The 19,157-nt window shown below is 54.3% G+C and overlaps 2 protein-coding genes and 1 non-coding gene across 3 annotated transcripts in view; 1 reads left to right on the forward strand and 2 right to left on the reverse strand.

The window, feature by feature from the left end:
- PSMD3 (proteasome 26S subunit, non-ATPase 3) overlaps positions 1–19,157 on the forward strand; it is a 108,421-nt gene that overhangs the window by 45,340 nt on the left and 43,924 nt on the right. The gene's annotated exons all lie outside the window — the stretch shown is intronic.
- Positions 1–19,157, reverse strand: part of MED24 (mediator complex subunit 24) — a 35,311-nt gene that overhangs the window by 4,185 nt on the left and 11,969 nt on the right. The window contains exons 8-23 of the mRNA XM_074940459.1: positions 18,472–18,622; positions 17,857–17,970; positions 16,479–16,526; positions 15,129–15,211; positions 14,745–14,831; positions 14,085–14,196; positions 13,160–13,302; positions 11,179–11,216; positions 10,294–10,376; positions 7,041–7,219; positions 6,656–6,755; positions 5,421–5,596; positions 4,962–5,226; positions 4,432–4,613; positions 3,830–3,923; positions 3,256–3,355 (exon numbers count right to left, since the gene is read on the reverse strand). Coding sequence (XP_074796560.1) covers positions 3,256–3,355; positions 3,830–3,923; positions 4,432–4,613; positions 4,962–5,226; positions 5,421–5,596; positions 6,656–6,755; positions 7,041–7,219; positions 10,294–10,376; positions 11,179–11,216; positions 13,160–13,302; positions 14,085–14,196; positions 14,745–14,831; positions 15,129–15,211; positions 16,479–16,526; positions 17,857–17,970; positions 18,472–18,622 — 1,955 coding nt within the window. The remainder of the gene's footprint in view (positions 1–3,255; positions 3,356–3,829; positions 3,924–4,431; positions 4,614–4,961; positions 5,227–5,420; positions 5,597–6,655; positions 6,756–7,040; positions 7,220–10,293; positions 10,377–11,178; positions 11,217–13,159; positions 13,303–14,084; positions 14,197–14,744; positions 14,832–15,128; positions 15,212–16,478; positions 16,527–17,856; positions 17,971–18,471; positions 18,623–19,157) is intronic.
- LOC141978721 (small nucleolar RNA SNORD124) lies at positions 10,702–10,809 on the reverse strand. The gene has a single exon (XR_012636421.1). It is a non-coding gene; the product is annotated as a small nucleolar RNA SNORD124 (small nucleolar RNA).

Genomic DNA, 19,157 nt, shown 5'->3' on the forward strand with positions numbered 1-19,157 from the left:
GAAAACCAAGCCAGACGCACCCCCATCCCTGCAGAGAGGGACAGCCGAAAACTCCTGCTGTACAGAACCCACCTGCGGGTGTGCTTTGCTCTGCCACTCGAGGGGTCTCCCTCCACCCTCAATGGGGGGCACATAAGATGCCTTCCCCAAACCCTCAGTTTTATCTCTAACACAGCGATACTCAGACTTCAGCGGTTCAGGAGCCAAATTAGTGATCAACATTACCCAAAAGCGCCAGTCTTGTGAATTCATTGTCTCATTTACTACAATACTATATATCCATATTTAAATGGTATGATAGTAGAAATATTTAGTTTATATATTTATTTCTCACAGAAAATAAGTTAACAGTGTAGTGCAAGTTGATAACTTAATTGGTTAATAACATAGTAAAAGCATCCTGCTTGTGTGATGTAATTATTAACCAATCTAAGTTACTAACCAGTGCTGCAAAGAGCGGCAAGAGACACATTAAAGAGCCACTTGCGGCTCTCCAGGCTCATTCTGCTCTAACACAATCAAAGGCAGAAAGCTCCCTTGAAGCTTTCCTAGCCTTTGGGGGTATTTGGATCCAGGGCTTTGGTTTGGTCCATCAGGCAGAAAGGGGAGTTATGAAGTTCGGAGCAAGATCCAACGCTGGCTCCAAATGCGAGGTGTTAAGATGATCTCTGAAGACAACACACATGTGGATTTGAGTTGCCATGTTAGCCCATTCCAACGCTGGAGTAGGAGAAAACTTGTTTCTGCTACCACGCTGGAAATTCAGACCCACAACACACAAACTCACTGTTTGTTTGAACTCATCACCTGGATTTCTATGTTGATCACCACACTGAGGGGATTGGTTACTGCCCATTGGCTCCTATCATTAATATTACTGTAGGTCAATCGGATGCATCACAGGATTTTAGGCATTCTTGGATTGGACTAAAAAATGCCATGGCTAATTTTTGGATGTCACTGTGCGTCACTGTTGCACAAGCCCAGATGCTTCTGGGGCTTCCTGAAAGCCAGCGAGGCATGCAAAGCTTAACAGTGTTTATTACAAAGATGTATCTGTCTTCATTTCCCCAGCAATCCACATCTGGTCTGGTTGGAATAATGGCTCTGAACTGACACTCAGTAAAATCATGATTAACATAAAGCAGTAGAACATGTATATAGTGCCTTTCGTGCGGAAGTACTTGATAAAATTCAACTGATGCACATCTTGTTCTTATGGTTCACATCACCAGCACTGAAATCAGCCAGCTCTGGGGTGGAACACGGCAGCTGTTTAACAGCCTCACAACAACACTGCATGACAGGGCAGGGTGTTACTGATCACTTTCTTAAATGTCATAACTGGGGACAGGAGGGTTCATAGACACGCTGGGCTGAAAGGGACCTTGAGAGGTCATCAAGTCCAGCCGCTGAGCTGAGGAAGGACCAAGTGAATCTAGACCATCCCGGACAGGCATTTGTCTAAACTGTTCTTAAAAATCTTTGGTTGGGGGAGTCCACACCCTCCTGTGCAAGCCTGTTCCAGAGCCTAACCGCACGGTTCTTTAGAAGGCAGAATTCTAACATCAGAGTTAAAGTTTGACCAAGATACCAGAGTTTAACACTGCAACTTTTGGGAAAAAGACCACGGGACCGAGAATAGCCAAGGCAGTCTGAACCTCGGGTTTACATCTCAGCCAAAAGATTGCCCATTCGACAACACACAGCAGCCCAGTGTCCCTTGTTCAGTACTGGATCGCAGCGTGCTACCTATTGGCTCACTAACCTCACTTCCTACAGCAGCTTAAATTTTCTCTGGAGGTCTCACATCCAAATATTGACTGGGCCTAATTCTGCCTAGCTTCTGAGATCACACAGGACCGGACAGGTGGCTAAGGATGCCAATAAAAAGCATATTCCCATGCAAATTGCTCGAGAACTAAGTGTAAACTCAGGAAGCAGGATTTCCAAATCACTGCTCCGTCACAGCAAATTAAAAAAAAAACCCTACATGTCATGGAAAAGGGGAGAAAAAGGCACATTGAAAGAAAGAACAGGAAAGACGGTGAAATAAGGGGAAAACCACACAGAACGTCATGCATGTTTATACAGCAACAAAACCATGAGAAATCACCAGTTTAAAGGACAAGTGCTGAAAGGAAACTACTCAACAGATTGATGGGCTGGAGAATTGCAAGGGCATCTCTGATTCACTTCAGTCGAATCTGAGCGAGCACATTTCTGACCTGTAACATCCTGCTATATATAAGCCAAGAGCCCAGAATGCGTTTCCTGTTGGATCTGTCGCAACGATTATTCATCCGTACACCAGTAACAATCAAATGTTACATTCAAGGAGACTTGCGTGGAATTCTTAAAATTAGCTTCATTTTGCTTCTTTAATGAAGGCCGCGGCGGAGTGAAATTCCAGACCCGTACATTTTTACCTGGACGGTACCAGTAGTGCCAGCTCCTGCAGGTGCTAGTTCGGCTGGAGCACGTGGCGGGGGGTCTCTGCTGCTGGCAGAGAGCTTTCCTGCCCCATACGCAAAGGGCGAACGCGAGGAAGATTTAACCCAAAAAGGGCCCTTGTTCTCAAGTGGGTGAGAGACACTGGGGTTAACCAGGTGTTAAAAAGCAGGGCAGCCTTCCTCACACTCGTCCCCACGCAGGTCCATCGCGCATCGTAAGGAAGCAAACTGAGGCACGAGCCCAGCCTTCATTTCTGCTTCCCACCTTTATGGCTTCAAGTCACGAACGCCTCTTTAGTGATGTCTCTAAACCTTCCTCACCTTCTCCTCCACCTGGTCCCCAAACTGGGGTCACAGCGCATCCCCCATGCCGTTGCTTACGGCTTTCTGTGGTCCGCCTCTGAAGACGCTGAACAGCTGCGTTCCAAATGAGAGGCAGCTGCCCTGCAGCGCAGGGCACAGAACGCTGTCGCCCCACTGATGTAGAGAGCCTGAATCCATGAGGGGCTGAGCACCCTCCGCTCTCAGCCACCTCAGCTGCACAGATTCACGACTAAGACAAGTGCTTTGCATTGATACAGCAACTGACGCATTCAAATATCAAGCAAGTCACCCGTGAGGCAGGTGGGTCAGTATTAACAGCCCCAGACCAAACAGAGGCAATGAAGTGATTGGCCAAGGTATCGTCGGTGGAGGAAAGTCAGGAACAGAACCAGGGTCTCCTGATGCCCAGGTCCCCACGCCCAATGCCAGCCCACAGGCCACATTGCCTCTGGGAAGCTGGTGCCACAATTCCACTTACTAGGGCTGGACAGAACATTGGCGTCCTCCTCGTTGGAGCTCAGCAGGCGCATGAGCTTGGACGGCTGGGTGTCGTCCAGTGGGAACAGGCTAATGTAATCCTGGGGAGGAGGAAAGCAGAAGATTCAGGCATGGCTGAGCTGGAGCTCGCTGGGCACCCCTAGCACCAGGAAGGTCTCCCGGCTTGGCTGCTATCCAGGCCAGCCTCACAGTCACACCCCTCCCTGGGGGCAGGGCGCAGCACGACTGGGTGAAACCAAGTGCAAGGCATGTGGCCAGGTGGGGGATTTGAACACGCAGCAAGCAGAGGTGTAGTCCAGCTCCGTGTGGCGGGATCACCGCATGCACGTGTGCGTGCGAAAACGGTCAAGAGAACAAACTGCACCAGCCAACCCCAAAGTACCCCCGAGAGATGGCAGCCTTCCCTTTATTAGAAAACCAGCTCTCTCAAAAACAATCCGGCTTCCAGCCCGTCCTGAGTGGCTGCTTAAGATGGGTTTGCCCAGACGTGCACTGTCCCCAGGATATAGATCCACGCAACCCACAGACTTTGCACTCCACATACACACACGTACCTCAATGTCCTCTCGGTGCCTCTTCCTTTGCCTGGCTGATGCCTGGCCCTTGTTGTGGGAGGAGTAGGAGCTCAGGGCGCACCACACAGAGAGCCTAGCGTGAGAATCACAGGAAAGGAAAGTAGCGTGAACTGCAGGGGGCGGTTTCCCTGGATTCAGTATCACCTCAGCAGCACAGCGGCCGGTGCTCAAGAGGATGTGGGTTCCTGCCTCCATGGCTGGCTCATTGTTTGGGGGGTAGCGTCATCGACAGCATGAGCTTCCCAACATGACACGGCAGCTTATCGCTTCCCCCTCGCCCTCACGGCTCTCCCCACTGAGCCCCACGCACACAATCCAGGAGACTTCATGCCTCCTGCTAGCCTAGCCAGATTTGCTTAGTCATTGCTTTGAGGGAGGAAGGCCGTGTCTCGAGCAAGGGAATGGGCAAGCAGGATGCCTGGGTTCTATTCCCAGGTGTGCCACTGACTTGCCCGGAGAGCATGGGTCACCTCCAGCAGGGATCCCCAGTCTTCCCCCACCCCCCAGCTCCAAAAGAAGGACTCTTCGGTACACGTCTGCCAAAGGGCCCCCGACGGAGGCAGGCCGGGTGGTTCCCTTACTTGGCAAGGGCCTTGCCAGGCGGGTCCATCAGGGTGTGCCACTTGGAGGAATCGGTGAGCAGGCTGGGCAGGACGTGGCCCAGCAGGGATAACGTCAGCTGGTTCGTGTCCAAGCAGAAGATGGCGTAGAGCAGGTCCACTGCCCGCAGCGTGTGCTCCTTGCGGGTTTCCTTCAGCAGCTCCTAGCGGGAGATGGCGGGGGACAAATCAAGGGGTGGACTGGCAGCCCTGCCACTATCGCCACGGACACGGGGATCTCTGGCAGCCACGGCCGCCACTCCTGCAAGCAACACACATTACCTGTGCACGTCCGAAAGAGCGGCAAAAGGGAGGCCGCGGAATGTAATGGTTAGAGCAGAGGTCTGGGAGCCAGAACTCCTGAGTTCTATTCCCAGCTCAGCTGCCAACTTGCCACTTCCTCCAACACCCCCGCCATCTGTGCCTCAGTTTCCCCACATGTAAACCTGGCACCATTCTACATACAGCCCCCTGGTGCAATGACACTGCCCCCCCCGTCCCCCAGCACGTACCTTGACCAGGTTGTTGCAGAACCAGTAGACACCTCCCATGTGCAGCAGCGTGTCGAAGATATGAATGGAGCGACTGTCGACCCAGCCCTTCTCCAGCACCTTGGTGAACACACCTGTCAGGACCTCTTTGATGGGCTTCTTCGGGGGCAGCAGGTTCCAGTAGGGGATGGGGTCTGTCCCCGTGGAGGGGAATCGGATCTGCGTGGCCGTCTGCTGCAGGACGTCGGCACACATGTGCTCCAGGATGGAGCTCATTATCACCACGCTGGGAAGCAGAGACACATAGAGCAAGCTGAATGAGAGGGCACTCCGCACCCACAGCCTGCTTTCTGCAGAGACCTCCTTCCAGCAATGTCCAGTTTGAGATTTAAAGCTACAAGGGGCAGGAAATTGAGCCCTCCGGAGACAAGACCCCAGCCCCATGGCTGCTGTCTTTCCCCACATGACCGCGCCCCTCACCGTTCGTTGTAGAACTGCAGCGTGTTCTCGCTTTGCAGGGATGTGGCCAGCTGCCGGATCATCTGCAGCGACTTGTCTCGCTCGTCCAAGCCCAGCATGCGGACGTGGGCCACCAGCCAGGCCATGGCGCACACGGCCATGCTGCACACCTTCCCTTTGATGTTATCCGTGATTTTCTGAGGGCGAGACACAGGCAAACGGCTGAGGTTCTGCACGAGACACAAATGCTGCCCCACCCTCTTTCCAAAGACACTGCTCTGTTTCACATCGCTGGGGGGTCCTGAAGCAACAGAACCAAATCCACCCCGGTGCAACTCCATCCGTTTCAGGGGGGTGGGTCTAGCCCCAGGGCCTTGCCCAATCCCTGCTGAAGGCAGTGGAAAGCTTGGACCAGCCCCTCGGTGGCAAGTGCTGAAAGCGAATGGTCGTACGCAGCGTTTCTATGGTGCTCTTTCTCCCCAGACTGCAGAGCACTTGATAGAGTGGGGCAGGATCAGTGTCGAGATCCCCCAGTACAGATGGAGAAACTGAGGCACAGAGAGGTGCAGCACCTCGCCCAAGGTCACAGGTCAGCGAGCAGGGCAGGATTTTGTACGTGTCTCCACCCTACCAAAGGGCTGAATGTTTGTTAGTTTTGCTCTCTGGAGGTGTCTGACTGCTGAGGAACAAGAGATATGCTTTGCAATAAAGCATCTGAGGGAAATGCCCAGTGGGGAAAGCTCCCACCAAAGAGCAAAATCTGGACCCCACAATGCAGGACAAGAGACTCGGTCCTAACCGAGAGTTTACACCCGCATCCAGTTTCACTGGCATTAGACACTTACATTGTGAAGGCTGGTACCACTGAGCACGTGACAAACAGATCACACTTATGGTGAGCGGTGATATTCTAAGCATGGTTTCTTTGTTTTAATTGAAGGCTGGTGAAAGATGCTGGACTGGCCGTTGTAGAGACGGACGTCCCTGTTTACCAGGCCCTGTAACTCAGGGTTCTCTCTCTCACCCCCCCACCCCCACCCCACTGTGCTGAACCCCTATCCTGGAGGGGCGGTATTCAGACCAAGAAGGGCGTTCGGCCCCCGGGACCCGCTCATGCTTCGGGTGAGTCTGTGAGGCGAACATTTGCAAACCTGCCTTCTGGAAACACCCAGCCCAGGGAGGTTTGTGCCTCGGCTCTACCCCCGTGGGGCAGGGCTCCCCTCAGGTGCCCGGGGAGGAGCCAGTGGCACAGCTACCTGGATCGACTCAAAGGTGAGCACTCCATTCTCCCAGGCATTGAGGATCTCCAGGATGGCCGCCGAGATGCTGAGACATACCTCGTGCCACTTCATTTGCCTGCCGGGAGGGGGAGGGAGAAACAGAGGGAGACCCGGTCAGGGGCACAGGATACCTTTAAACGCTCACTCACCACGACCCTACCAGCCCGAAGGGGCAAGTCACGTACTGGCGGCAGCGTGGGTCCCACGGGCAAGCCGCGCTGCTGGCCATCAGCCTAAGCTGGCTTCTGGTAGAATGGGCTCAAGCAAATGGCTCTGTTGGGCATCTAGCTCAGCCCAGGCTGGAGTATGGGTGGGAGTCGGGTCCCCCCACCCCCACCACACCCACAGGGGAGCTACGTACACCAGCTTCATTTCCGAGGAGCTGTTCAGCAGAGCAACCAGCGATTCCACCTTGGTGGAGTCAGGCCGGAAGCAGGGATGATCTGGGTTGAGGATTTTCCCCTCCTCCGGCATGCAGGTCTGCATCCAGGTCTCGAAGAACGGCACCTCACCCGTGGGGCTGGACTCTGAGAGGATCACCTGGAAAGAGGTCCCAAGCAAAGGCCCCCTAAGAAAACGCGGAGCAGCCCAGCCAATGCACAGCTCACAGCTGATGCAACAGCAAACACAGGGGCCAATGTGGCTAATGCCAGGGGACTATTCCTGAGGGAAAAGGCAAATCTCCATGGTTCTGGCCAGTCCCAATGAGGCGAGTTACTCTCTGCCCTTGAAGTGTCACTCTCCCACGGGATTCTCCTTCCCTTCCTGTTGTGCTGCGCACAGACTGCACATTCCACCCCAGAGGTGGCTGCATTTCAGTGACGGAGTGGAAGCAGGTCCTACGTCAGCCTCTAAAAAGTGCTCTTTGGATGGAGGAACGACTGCCACCAGGACCTGGCGTATCTGTCACGAGCAGGGATTCTTGCCCTGCCAACTCCTTGGGTGCAGAGTGCCCCCAAGCCCTCCTAGGGAGCATCCCTTGCTTCCCTACAAACCAATCACTCCAGGTTCCTAGCAATGTTTTGGATAATGACTTCCCAATACACCTGTGCACAGGAAATCCCAGCAGTGAGGGAGCCAAGGATTATCCTGGGCTTGCAGGAGCCGGGATGTTTGCATCAGGCTGGCCTCCGTGCCTTCGGTTTGCTGGTGTGTGGAGCTTCCCCTAGGCCCCCCCAGCCCGGTGAGCTGGGACAGCACCCTGCAGGCTCTCACAGCCCGCGTTAGGAAGCAGGACTGGGGAAGGAGCCGACAAGGAGCCCGGCTCTGCTGCACAGCGGGCCAAGTAAAGGGTGGAAATACCAGAACGCAAATCAGCTGCAATGCAGCCGAGCGCCAGGGACTCCAGCTGAACCAACCCACAGCACAAGGTTAAACCAAAAGAAACCCGTCTCGGGAGGAGTCGCACCTCCCCCAAAGAGCTGTTTCACTAGCTACCCAATTCCCTTGCCCAGATATCTGTCCCCTTTAACGTGCCCTGGGAGCAGATCTGGGCATGTGCGACGTGCCAAAGGACTGTGAACTGCTAGGGTGTAGCATTGCCTTCCTTGGCACTGCTGCTTCATTGGCTGTATGGTACCGTCTCGGGGGGCCTGTGGGAGTTCGGCTTTTAGAATCTCCAGACGGGAGACACGGCTGTGAATTTCCCCGTTCAGAATACAGGAGGCTGCTGCCTGGCCCACTGGCTGGACTGTGCACTGACATACAATGGAGCGGGGTTGGATTGCGGAGTACGGCTGGCTCCCAAGCTGTGGAGATTCAAGAATACCCGTATATTTCCCTACCGAGTACATAGGACTATTACTGCGCACTGCCCTAGCCTTCTAACACAACACAAACAGTAGGCAAGGCCCACAAGGCCCCGGAGAGAGACATGTTAGGATTACTTTAAGCAGCACCAGAATGCAGCCACCTCTGGGGTGACATGCCATTGCTGTTCAGCAGAACCCAGCCAAGCTGCACAAGACTTTATGATGGAAAATAATTAACAACAAAGCCAGCTGAAGTGGCAGGGTGAGTTTACTAGCAATCCTTTGTTCCTTTCTATCCCCTCCCTCCAAGGATCTACCAGTACCTTCCAAACATTACTGAATTAATCCTCACCGCACTCCTGAGAGGTGGGCATTAGAGACTGGGAAACTGAGGCAGAGAGCAGGGAAGTGGCTTATTCAAGGCCACAGAGCGAGTCAGTGGCACAACCAGAAACAGAACCCAGGAGTCCTGACTCCCCTGTCCTAAGCTTTATCCTCTGTAAGTTAGAAAAAGGGAGGTAGGCTGGGAATTTGCCCAGAATAGAGAGGTTAACTCCCCAAATACAAACATGTTTAATAGAGGGGAGAGAGTTCCCCTTACCCACCCCTGGAGCTGCTCACCACTAGACTGTCTGTACGGTATTCATACAGGCTAGGACAATGCTGCATCCTTACCCAACTGGGGACCTGGGGGCAAATGGGGGGGAAACAGACCCCCCAGAATCAAACAGGAACATGGACATGGACAAGCGAAAGAGCTGGCGTTTCTGAGCCAGCGTTAGCGCCTTCTTTCATGAGCATGACCATGTTAACTGTAGTTGCACAGCGCCCCCACGTGGGCATCCTTATATATTAATCTCAAAACTAAGCAGGATGAGAGGATTCAGAGATGAGAAGAGACGTGGTCGATCACTGAGCCCATCTCGCCAGAGGTTAATCCAGACCCAGCTCTAGGAAACAAAGCAGGAGTGGGAGGGGATGGTTTTTTCTATCTCCGACTCCTGTGATGTTACAAGGTTACGCCAAATGCCCGCACTCTGTGGGTCTGACACGAGAGGCAGCGAGGGGAAGGAAAACGAACAGGGTAAGCCAAGGTCAGGAGCGGCCATCGATTTTCACAGGGTCACAGACTTTAAGGCTATGATCATCTGATCGGACCCCTTCAGGACATTCAGCCAGGGATCCCTGCAGCAGATGAACCATTCTGTCATGCCCAACAATGGGGGTGGCCTCGGTTTGGGGGTGCCCAGCTGGCAGCCCCTTGACCTGGTTTTCACAGGTGCTGAGCAACCGCAGTTCACATCAGCTGGAGTTCTGGGTGCTCAGTGCTTCTGGGGAAGGGAAAAGAAAAACCATCATGCCCTCAGCTAGCAGCTGAAGTCAGCAGCCACTGACTAGACTTTTGGCTGGAAGTTAATTTCATGCGTCCGTTGGCCCGAGAGCAGAACACAACAGGAGTACCCACAGCTACCAGGACTCTTGCTCTTTCCAAACCCAGCCCTCTCTTTTCCAAGCTGAAAGGAAGCAGGTGAAATTAAATGCTCCGATGATCTCTGCACAGAGAGCCCTAATGTGATGCCCCCAGCGGGTCACCATCTCTGGCGATCAAACCCACCACCTCTGGATCCAAAAGCATGAGCTTCTGTCGCCCAAACGAAAAGACCCAGCTCCGTTAGATGCGCCCTCTATGTGATCCAGCCACTAGAGGGACACCAAGAGCCACAGTGCATTAGCCTAAGCTGTAGAAGTGCTGTATGGTCTGAGCTCAGGTTTATTCGTTCAGGATCTCCTAGCTGGATGGCACGAGGTCAGGCTTCCTGGAGAAACCGGTCCACAGAGCCACACGCACGGGGGGCAGCCTACCTCAGAGCCGTAGGTCTGGGCGACGTGGCACAGCATGAGGAAGGAAATGTCGAACAGCAGGGCCCTGACAGAAGCCGCTTTGGCTGTGAAGGAGAAACCAAGCTGTTACCACAGGAGCTTTCCAACCCCAGTTCGCCCAACTCCTTCCCTCAAGGCCCCAGTGGGATGCTGTGGAGGGACCTCCCCCACCCCACTGCACTGGCACATGCTGCCTCCCGTGGGGCGCCGCTCCTGCCAGCAGGGAGAGCAGGTCGGTGCTCACACCACCCAGATCTCCTGCATAGCGGCCTCACCTGAGGGACCAACACGTCCAAGGGCAGGGAACTTTCACTAGCTCCCACCCCGCATCCTGAGCCGAGACCCTGCTGCACCACTGAGCGGCCATGGAGCCTGGAGCTAAGCCTTCCCTCCAGCCAATGGAAGGTCAGAGCATTTCACATGTTTAATCACATGCAAATATATTCATAATCCTTATCTTGGGTCCTGTGCTCAGACATCATCCCTTCCAAAGAGGGAGAGGCTAAGGGGCACTGGCAGCAGGCCAATCTCTCCCTCCCCCCGGGGAAGGAAGGGGGACTCATCTCCCCCACCCCCATCACAGAGCCCCCGATCTGCAACTGAGCTGGGGACGAGCAGCGGGGGCTGCAGGGCAATGCAATGCACACGTGCTGCCGGAGAGGATAAAGAACCCCAGTGAGCCCTGGACCCTGCCAGAGTGAATCAATGCCCCCTTGTGCAGGCCCCTGGCTGGGACAGTGCTTTCTACTGTTACACTACGGCATTAACCCTTTCAGACCGGGGGTGCTCTACGAAAGGGCCCGGGCCCAGCTCCTCCACACCCAGTAGTAAGGGGCTCTGCAGTTCAAGCTGCCCTGTCACACTTACAGCCTTCTCCGCTGATGTGCTTGGTAAATTCATTCAGCCTGAAGAGGGGCAGAGAAAGAAGCAATGAAGCGCCATAGCCGAGGGTTCGGTCTCTGTGGCTGGTGAAACTGAAACCTCTTTATCCCCAGGGCAGGGCAGGCTGCCCACGCCGGCTGCCCACGCCAAGCCTCCTCCACCCTCACTTGCCACGGCAGCTCAGGCCCAGCTTGGACCCTCTCCCCAGTTCCCACCGGCTCCTTTCTCTGCTGGCTCCATGGCGCAGGCCCCGTCTAAAGATGGAAGGGGAAGGAGACCAGACGCGGGGCTGGGACTCTGTAGGCCTGGGTTCAGGTCCCAGCTCAATGACATGTCCCCTCTGGGCTTCCAATGCCCAGGGTTAAATGGGAATGACCCTTGCTCTCCCCCACCCTTTGCCTGGTCTGGTTAGCCTGGGAGTCCCTGCGGTTAGGATTAGGATTAGAGGCCCCAGCCAACCTGATCTTGGCCTCTAGCCGCTACTGCTCCATCCATCAATCCTAGCAGAGTAACAGCATCTGCCACATCTGACATGGGTGCACTGAACAGGGGGGATTCAGGCTAACCCAGGAGATGGCACCCTGTACGTTAACACACGCACACCTGTTCTAAGAAGCCAGCACCACATCAACCCGACCCACTACCACACCCCAGCTGCACTGGCTGTTTGGTTCGCACTCTCTTTTCATATGCTTTAGTGGTTTGAAGATTTGAATGCGTGCAAAATAAAAATGACTCCAAACCCCCAGCCTGGGTTCTGCCCAAGACTGGTCTGACTATAGTAACAATTCCCAAGAATGATTCCAGCTGACAGGCAGGGCTTTAACGTGTCAAAATAGGAAAAGGTCCTGCTTATTTATATTACCGTAGTGCTTGGACACCCCACTTCGGATTATGCTGGGTGCTGCACAGAAAACAAGTGAGAGGTATCCCTCTGCCCCAGAGCTCCCAATCTAAATAGACTAAGCCCGTCTACATGAGGAGCACTTTGCTGCTACAGGAATACCAGTATATATCTCTCAGGAAAGCACGGCTAGCGTGGATGCAGCTAAAGCTGCACTTTCCCAGTATACTAAAAGTGCCCCATGCAAACAAAACAGGCGATAATCGATAAAAGCTCAGCTCTACACTAGGGGCTCCTGCTGGCACAGCGAGGTGGGTCAGGGATCATATCCCTGACTGACATAGCTACTCTGGCAGAATTTTGTAATGTAGACATAATCTAAGGGATGGAGGGGAAACTGAGGCACAGAGAGGGGAAAGGACTTGCCCAAAGTTGCACAGAAAGTCCACAGCAAAGCTGGGAACAGAACCCAGGAGTCCTGACTCCAAGTGTATGTCCTGTCCACTCGGCCCGGCTGCCTCAAGTTGGCTTACCATGTGCCCTCCCACGTCAGCTGGTTTTAGAGTACACGAGTTCAACCTCACAATTCTAGCTACTTATTTTTAATGCACCATCCAACACCGCAGCTTTTCCCCTGCCCGCCTGGGGACAGCGAGGGATTTTAGCGAGCAAGCAGAGTAGCAGGGCTGTTTGTTTTCGATATCATGGCTGGGGCAGGTGGATTTTGTGCCTGGGTGGTATGTTTCCAGCACAGGAGGCTAACAAACCCCCCCGCATAACGATCTGAGCTCTGAACATCTGCAGACCTATCCCGAGATTGCTGAAAAGCACCGATTAAAGACACGTTCTCAAAGCACCACAGGGGGCTTTGCTGTACGGCTCCCACCGCCAGCCGAGGCAGATGCGTGGCCAAAGCCGGCTGCATTGCTGCACCCATAGCATGAGAGGACACAAAATACAGATCGATCCGGCCTCATTCTATCTCCTGGATGTTTGCGGCCACCTGCTTCCCTCGTTTTGCTCAGAGGTGGGAGGTCTGAGGCACAAACAGGTGACACAGCTGACGTGGCACCCCGCGCCCAGCGATAACCCAGCACAGACAATCTCTCTGGAGTCACTCACTTGATGAACTTCCGAGCAAAAGATTTCAGCTTCCCCGTCGCTGCTGCAGCTGCCAACAGCAGATCCAGGCTCTTCCCAGACAGCATGTGGCCCAAGACGCCTAGTAGCCCCTCGGGGGATTTGGAGTGATCTGCATCCATGGTCTAGTGAAAAAACGGGGGGCCGGGGAACAAAGCAGTTTTAAACAGTGTTATAAAGCGGCTGTAGAAATCTGGGCATGACTGGAGCTCTCCGATTGGCTGTCGATAACGCCATATGCAAGTCAGTCCTCATCAGAAGCCCCGTGGTTCTGGTCTACATGAGAAAACGAGAGATCCCGTCTCCCCAGAGGGATAAGCCCTGCCAGACAGCGCTCTAGCGTTGCTCAGACACCACCCAAGGAGAGCTGTCATTACGCATAATCCACCACCGGCTGCGGCTCAAGTGGGACCTGTGGGACAAAATGTACTTGCTGATTCAGAAGCTGGGGAGCGGGGCGGCCGTAACAATGCAGGGAAAGACTGCATCTGCCTGTGTGAGCTCTGTGTACTTTATCCAGAGAGAAAGGAGCTGGGAGCAGGACGTACACAGAGCTCTCTGCCTGCAGAGGCCTGAATCATGCTGTTACAGCCCAAGTGCTTGAATATGCTGGATAAGGTCACCGCTTCCAGGCGCGGCTAAAGGGGTGGCTTGGCATGGGGAACAGCCCTTCTGACTCTTACAGCCACTACAGCAGAACAGGACACCCGTTGATCCCAATGGTGCGGCATAGGGCTGCTGGCTGCCAGCTGCCCGCAGTGAGCCTGCCTGCAAGGCTGACTAGAGGTGCCGCCTTTCTCCCAGCACTGGGAGAGAACCTGGAGCATTACAGCTGCTCACAAGCGATCAAGGGTCCCAGGTGTCCGCAGCGGTCTGGGACAGGGGCGAGGAGCACTGGGGAAGTTACCTTGAGGATGTTGGTGACAGTGGGCTCGGCTCTCAGGATGAGCCCCGGGTTGGGCTGGATGTTGGCATTCTCTGCTGATTTCAAGCGTGGCGCGTGCTCCCGGTCAGCCGTCCTGGGGGAGAGATGCACGGAGATGAAGGAATCAGAGAGGAGGGGCCCCCTCTTTCCCCTGCTTTCCAAACAATGTCCTTTGAGTCTGCGATCCCCCACTCCCTTCACCAAAGAGTGCCATCTACACCAAGCGGGACAGGGTTAATACAGCCCGCGGGAATCCAGCACCCACGCCCCTCCCCACATAGGGAGCCTGTGGCCAGCCAGAGCAGCAGATCTGAGCCGAGGAGGCAGTTCCCTGGGCCGACAAGGCCCCCTTCATTCCCAGTCCCCATTGTGTGCTCAGCAGAGATCAACAAAGGCCTTTCTCTTCCGGCTGACACACCTAGGGTCTTTTAGCCCCCGCCTCTGACTGACTCTTCCTTTAGGGTTTTGACGTCTGGTTAGATCCAAACTGTCCCGTTAACTTCCTCATAGCGGAATAAAGACACCCAGAGCCCCCAGAACCCAGTGATTCCCTGGGGAAAGGGATGGCAGCAAGACCCAGCTGCTATCAATGTGCAGGAATTTCACAGGGGAACTCCCAAAGCGGCAGAGCTGGGGGCCTACCGTTTGGCAACCAGGTTGGTCATGTTGGCCTCAGACAGCAGTCCCTGTTTGCTACACTCCTGCAGGAGCAGACTGGTACAGTCACAGCTGGAATTGAGAAAGATGGAGCTAAGAGCACAAGTTTTCTACGAGAGATTAAACCCAGGACACAGGCCAGTTTACTCGTTCGGGGCTGTGGGGCTCCTCCGGCACGAGAGACATGCTGTCCCCATGGCTCTGCGCGCAGCCCAATGGTTCTCAACAGAATCCAGTCATTCCCACAGCAGTGAGGAGGAGGAAAGACCCCGCACATGGCATACAACAGCCGTGCCCTTCCACATGCTTAGGCCCTTTCCCCTGGGTGCTCCGAGGTCAGGCGCAGACACGGGAGGGAGAAGGACTTACTTGCATCGCTGATCAGCTTTGTCCAGCAAAGGGGTGAGTTTCAGCAGGAACTCAAAGGCACAATTCACATCCTCAGTGAAATCCTGCAGCCACACAAGAGGCAAGAGCTCCATCAGACCTCGCTTCACAAGGTACAAGAGATTCTTTCAGCTGAAGCAACAAAGCCACTTAGAAACTTGGGCTCGATTCTGCCCCATCAGCTGAATAACTCTGCACAGCTTCACCTGGTGGACCAACAGAGTGTTGGCTGGTCAGTGTGACGTTAGCAAAGGGATGGATTATCCTATGGTGCTTCTGGGACACGGGGAAGGCTGGGCGGCCAGAGTCTGATGTTCAGAGGTGCCGCCTCCCACTGAAGTCACAGCACGGCAGGAACACAACCCACAGCAGCAACAGGCGCTCCAGACACTTGCCATGAAAGTCAGGCCCCAACCTCCGCTCATGCATTACAAGCTGACATCCACTGCTCAGCAAGGAGAGGGAGGAGATCCTTAGAAATGGGTTGGGTTGGTGTTTTACTGTGGAGTTCCCAGCCCTCAAAACAAAATCACCCACAGAGATAGCAAAAGAGCACTGTGGTAAATGATAAGAGCAGCCAAGCAGGGACGACTTGTGACCTCCGGCCATAAACCTTCCCCCAAGGGGTTTCAGCCTAGACCAGCTATCACAGTGGTACCCCATCCTCCCATCACACCCTTGAGGCCAGGAGTTTGTCTCCTCCCCCGGTTACGTCTCATCTTTTAGACTGTAAGCTCCTTGGGGCAGGCAGTGCCCTTGGCCACATGGCCCCGATCTTGCCAAGACCTACACACATGCTTATGGTTACAGACACGAGGGGTCCTGCTGACCAATCAGATCGTTCCTGGTGCAAAGCTGAGCACGGGCCTATGTCTCTGCGGGAGCAAGGTCTATATTTGTACAGTGTCTAGTACAACAGAGCCCCAAACTGGCTGTGGGGTGGGGTTACGCAGAGCCCCTGCTGCGGGGGGGAGGACCACCCTGGTATGGGAGGCACACACAACCCCGGGCAGAGTTTCAGAGAGTCCCTGAAATAGAGGGAGGTAGGAGGGTGGCAGGAGGGATGCAAGGAGCCCCTGGTGCGTACAAGTTCAGACGACACAAGTTACAAAGCATGTGACCTCCCAGGCTATTAGACCGTAAACTCTTTGGGGAAGTGACTGTCTGCTACTCTGGGATTGTTCAGTGCCTAGCACAACAGAGCCTCCATCTCATCTGGTCCCTGGGCACCTCCATTACAAACATGATCTGTGTGTGTGTGTGTATTGTGTGTACACACACACCTGCACTGTAAATGATCAATACTAAATACCAACAGTCACAGCAACTCACCTTCTCTCCCTGGGGATATTTCTTCAGTTTAACCAGAACCTGAGGGATCTGAAAGAAACAGTTTTTTAAAACATTCAGATCTAGCCCAAGAGATCCTGGGTGCAGAGACTCAGGCTCATGCAGCACGATACATGGCTCGCACCCAGGCATCATGGCACAATACACCAGCCCTAGAGGAAACACCCCTAAGAGCTGCCCCACAGAACTGCACCAGCGACCCATCTAGTCAACGCCCTGGGACCATCTGTTCCCGAGGAAGGTGGGAGGAAAGCCCCCTCGTGGACATTTATGGAATCACCCACACAGAAGGGAAGTGTCACAGTTTCTTCCTAACCCATCTCTCAGAGCTGAAGCAGGAGTGTCTGTTCATTTCCATTAGGTCCCCGATTCCCTTCACACCTGTCAGTCCCAGCAGAGATTACTGGGGATGAGATGGAGGAATACGAAGTTGGAATGTGTTGAGCTTGTTCTGGGGTCAGTTCCCGTCCACCATCCCTTTTTTTTTTTTTTCACAAAAAGCGGACAAGAGCTGGGACAGGGGATCCAGGGCCATAGGTTGCTGTTTACACTGGGGAGAGGGGAAAGAAAGATGCTAAACACATAACCTTTCAGTCTGCCAAGGACAAAGGAGGAATGTGAAAAAGGAACAGCACCGGGGTCTTAACACAACACTTATTCCCCCTCTGATCGAAATCAGACAGTCGCTTAGCATTTATAAAGCATTCTGCAAGGCTATCACCCCTGCTTTACAGATGGGGAAACTGAGGCGGACATGGCCAAAGCAACATGGCAGTGCTAAGAACAGAACACAGGTCTCCTGGCTCTCAACCCTGTGCTTTAACCACCATCCCCACATTGTACACCGGGACCAAAAGCTCCAAGGAAAAAGGCGTGAGGCATGGGGGGGAAGGAGGCAGAGAACCTACTGAGATCTGAACCTTGGGATCATCTCTCCGTTGCTGAGCCAGCTCTTGGCTGACAAATAAGATCAGGGCCTGTCTGCATACAGCTGGATAAAGTCAAGCCAATGTCATATCCCACAAGGGCGCAGGTTCTCCATTAAGCCAAGACCAACCGCGCCCCACAGCCAGGAACAAAGTGACACGAAAGCTGTTTTGCTAAACTAAAATAAGCCTGACAAATCAATGTTTGGTGGCTCGTGTAAACGGATGCTGCCTGCGGGCTCAGCCTCCGAGACTGCAGTTTAACATGCTCTGTACAGCTGGGGCATGAAAAGGGTCCCCGGGTGTGGGGAGAAGCAGTGGGAGAGGAGAGGTAATTGCTCGGCCAGGTTTTGGTGCTCAGCAGGTCCTGGGGGAGCCAGGCAGCGACAGACTCCGGGCTGTCGGCAGGGGCAGGATGCAGGACAAAGGGTTACCTTAAGGAAGGTGAAGGCCGTCCATTTCAGCTCCTCTGTCCCCTCTGGAGACTCGATCAGGCCCACAAAGCAGGCTTTCCAGATCTCCAGCACAAAAAGCGATGAGGGAATGCGCTACAAGTGGGATGGAACAGATCTCAGACCCAGAGAGTCCAGTGTATGCCACCCCCTCCACACACGCACCCTACTGCATGGGTCGTCAGAGGGGATCGAACCGTGAGCCTCTTGATTTAAAAGCAGGTGTGTCTGCCACTTGAGGAGTAACCCCATTCTCCAGAGGCAAAAGCAGACTCCTAAACCTCCTACACGGACCAGCCAGAAGGATGGGGCAGAGACCCACCTGGCATTAATGCGGGTGACACACAACTGGATTTGGAGGGAGTCATACTTCCCTCCATTTCTTGCGAGATCAGTGACCAGCCTCAGCCTCACCCCCCTCTGTGCAAGCCAGACACCAAGACAAGAAGTGACCTGCCAAGGCCAGACAGATTCAGCGCCACAGCCGGGATTAGAGCTCAGGACGCCTGGCTTCCAGTCCCATTAGACCACACTGCCTCTCTGAGTCAGGATTCACCCAGGACAGGGAGGAAACAAGCTGCTGCTCCTTCACTGTACCTGCATCCGCTTCACCATCATCAGCTGTTCCACGAGAGGCTGGGTCTCTCCTGTGAGGTTCATGGTTCCTTCCAGCAGCACCACGGCATGCACGGTGGGGAAGCCGGTTTTGTTCAGCTGCTCGGAGTGGGCCGAGAGCATAGTGGGTATGCTGCAAAAGAAGAACAGTGGTAATCGGGCAGGGGGCTCAAGTGATGGTGGCGGAGACCTACACCCGCCAGAGCTGAAGGTCATTGGGTTTCAACCCTCCCCTATGCTGCTTCCACGTCTGGATCAGGATGGGCGATGGCCCTTAGACTCTTCTCTGGTTTGACAAATGAACCTTTGGTCACTGGCTAGGTCACTGGTGTTTAACACCCTGGGCTCTGGGCAGTCCTAGGGCTTGTCCACATGGGGAAGCGAGTCCAGAATAAGGTCAGGTGTGAATTTAAAGCCTCTGGCTATTCTGGAATAGTTCCCTGCATGGACACTCTTAGTACAGAACAGAGTCCACATGGGCGTTATTCCAGAATCGCTATTCCGGTCATGTTCCCATGTAGACAAGGCTGGAGAGTTAAAGGGGGAGGGGCTGCTGAGGGGGTATCATGAGGGGGGCTTCCAGCCTGGGACGCAATGGAGTTCCACCTAGCCCTGCATCCTCCCTCCCCCGGGCCAGCTCCCACCAGAGGCACAGAGGGGCGGGGCAG

Source organism: Natator depressus, chromosome 27 (assembly GCF_965152275.1).
Source record: "Natator depressus isolate rNatDep1 chromosome 27, rNatDep2.hap1, whole genome shotgun sequence".
Classification (NCBI taxonomy): Eukaryota; Metazoa; Chordata; order Testudines; family Cheloniidae; genus Natator; species Natator depressus.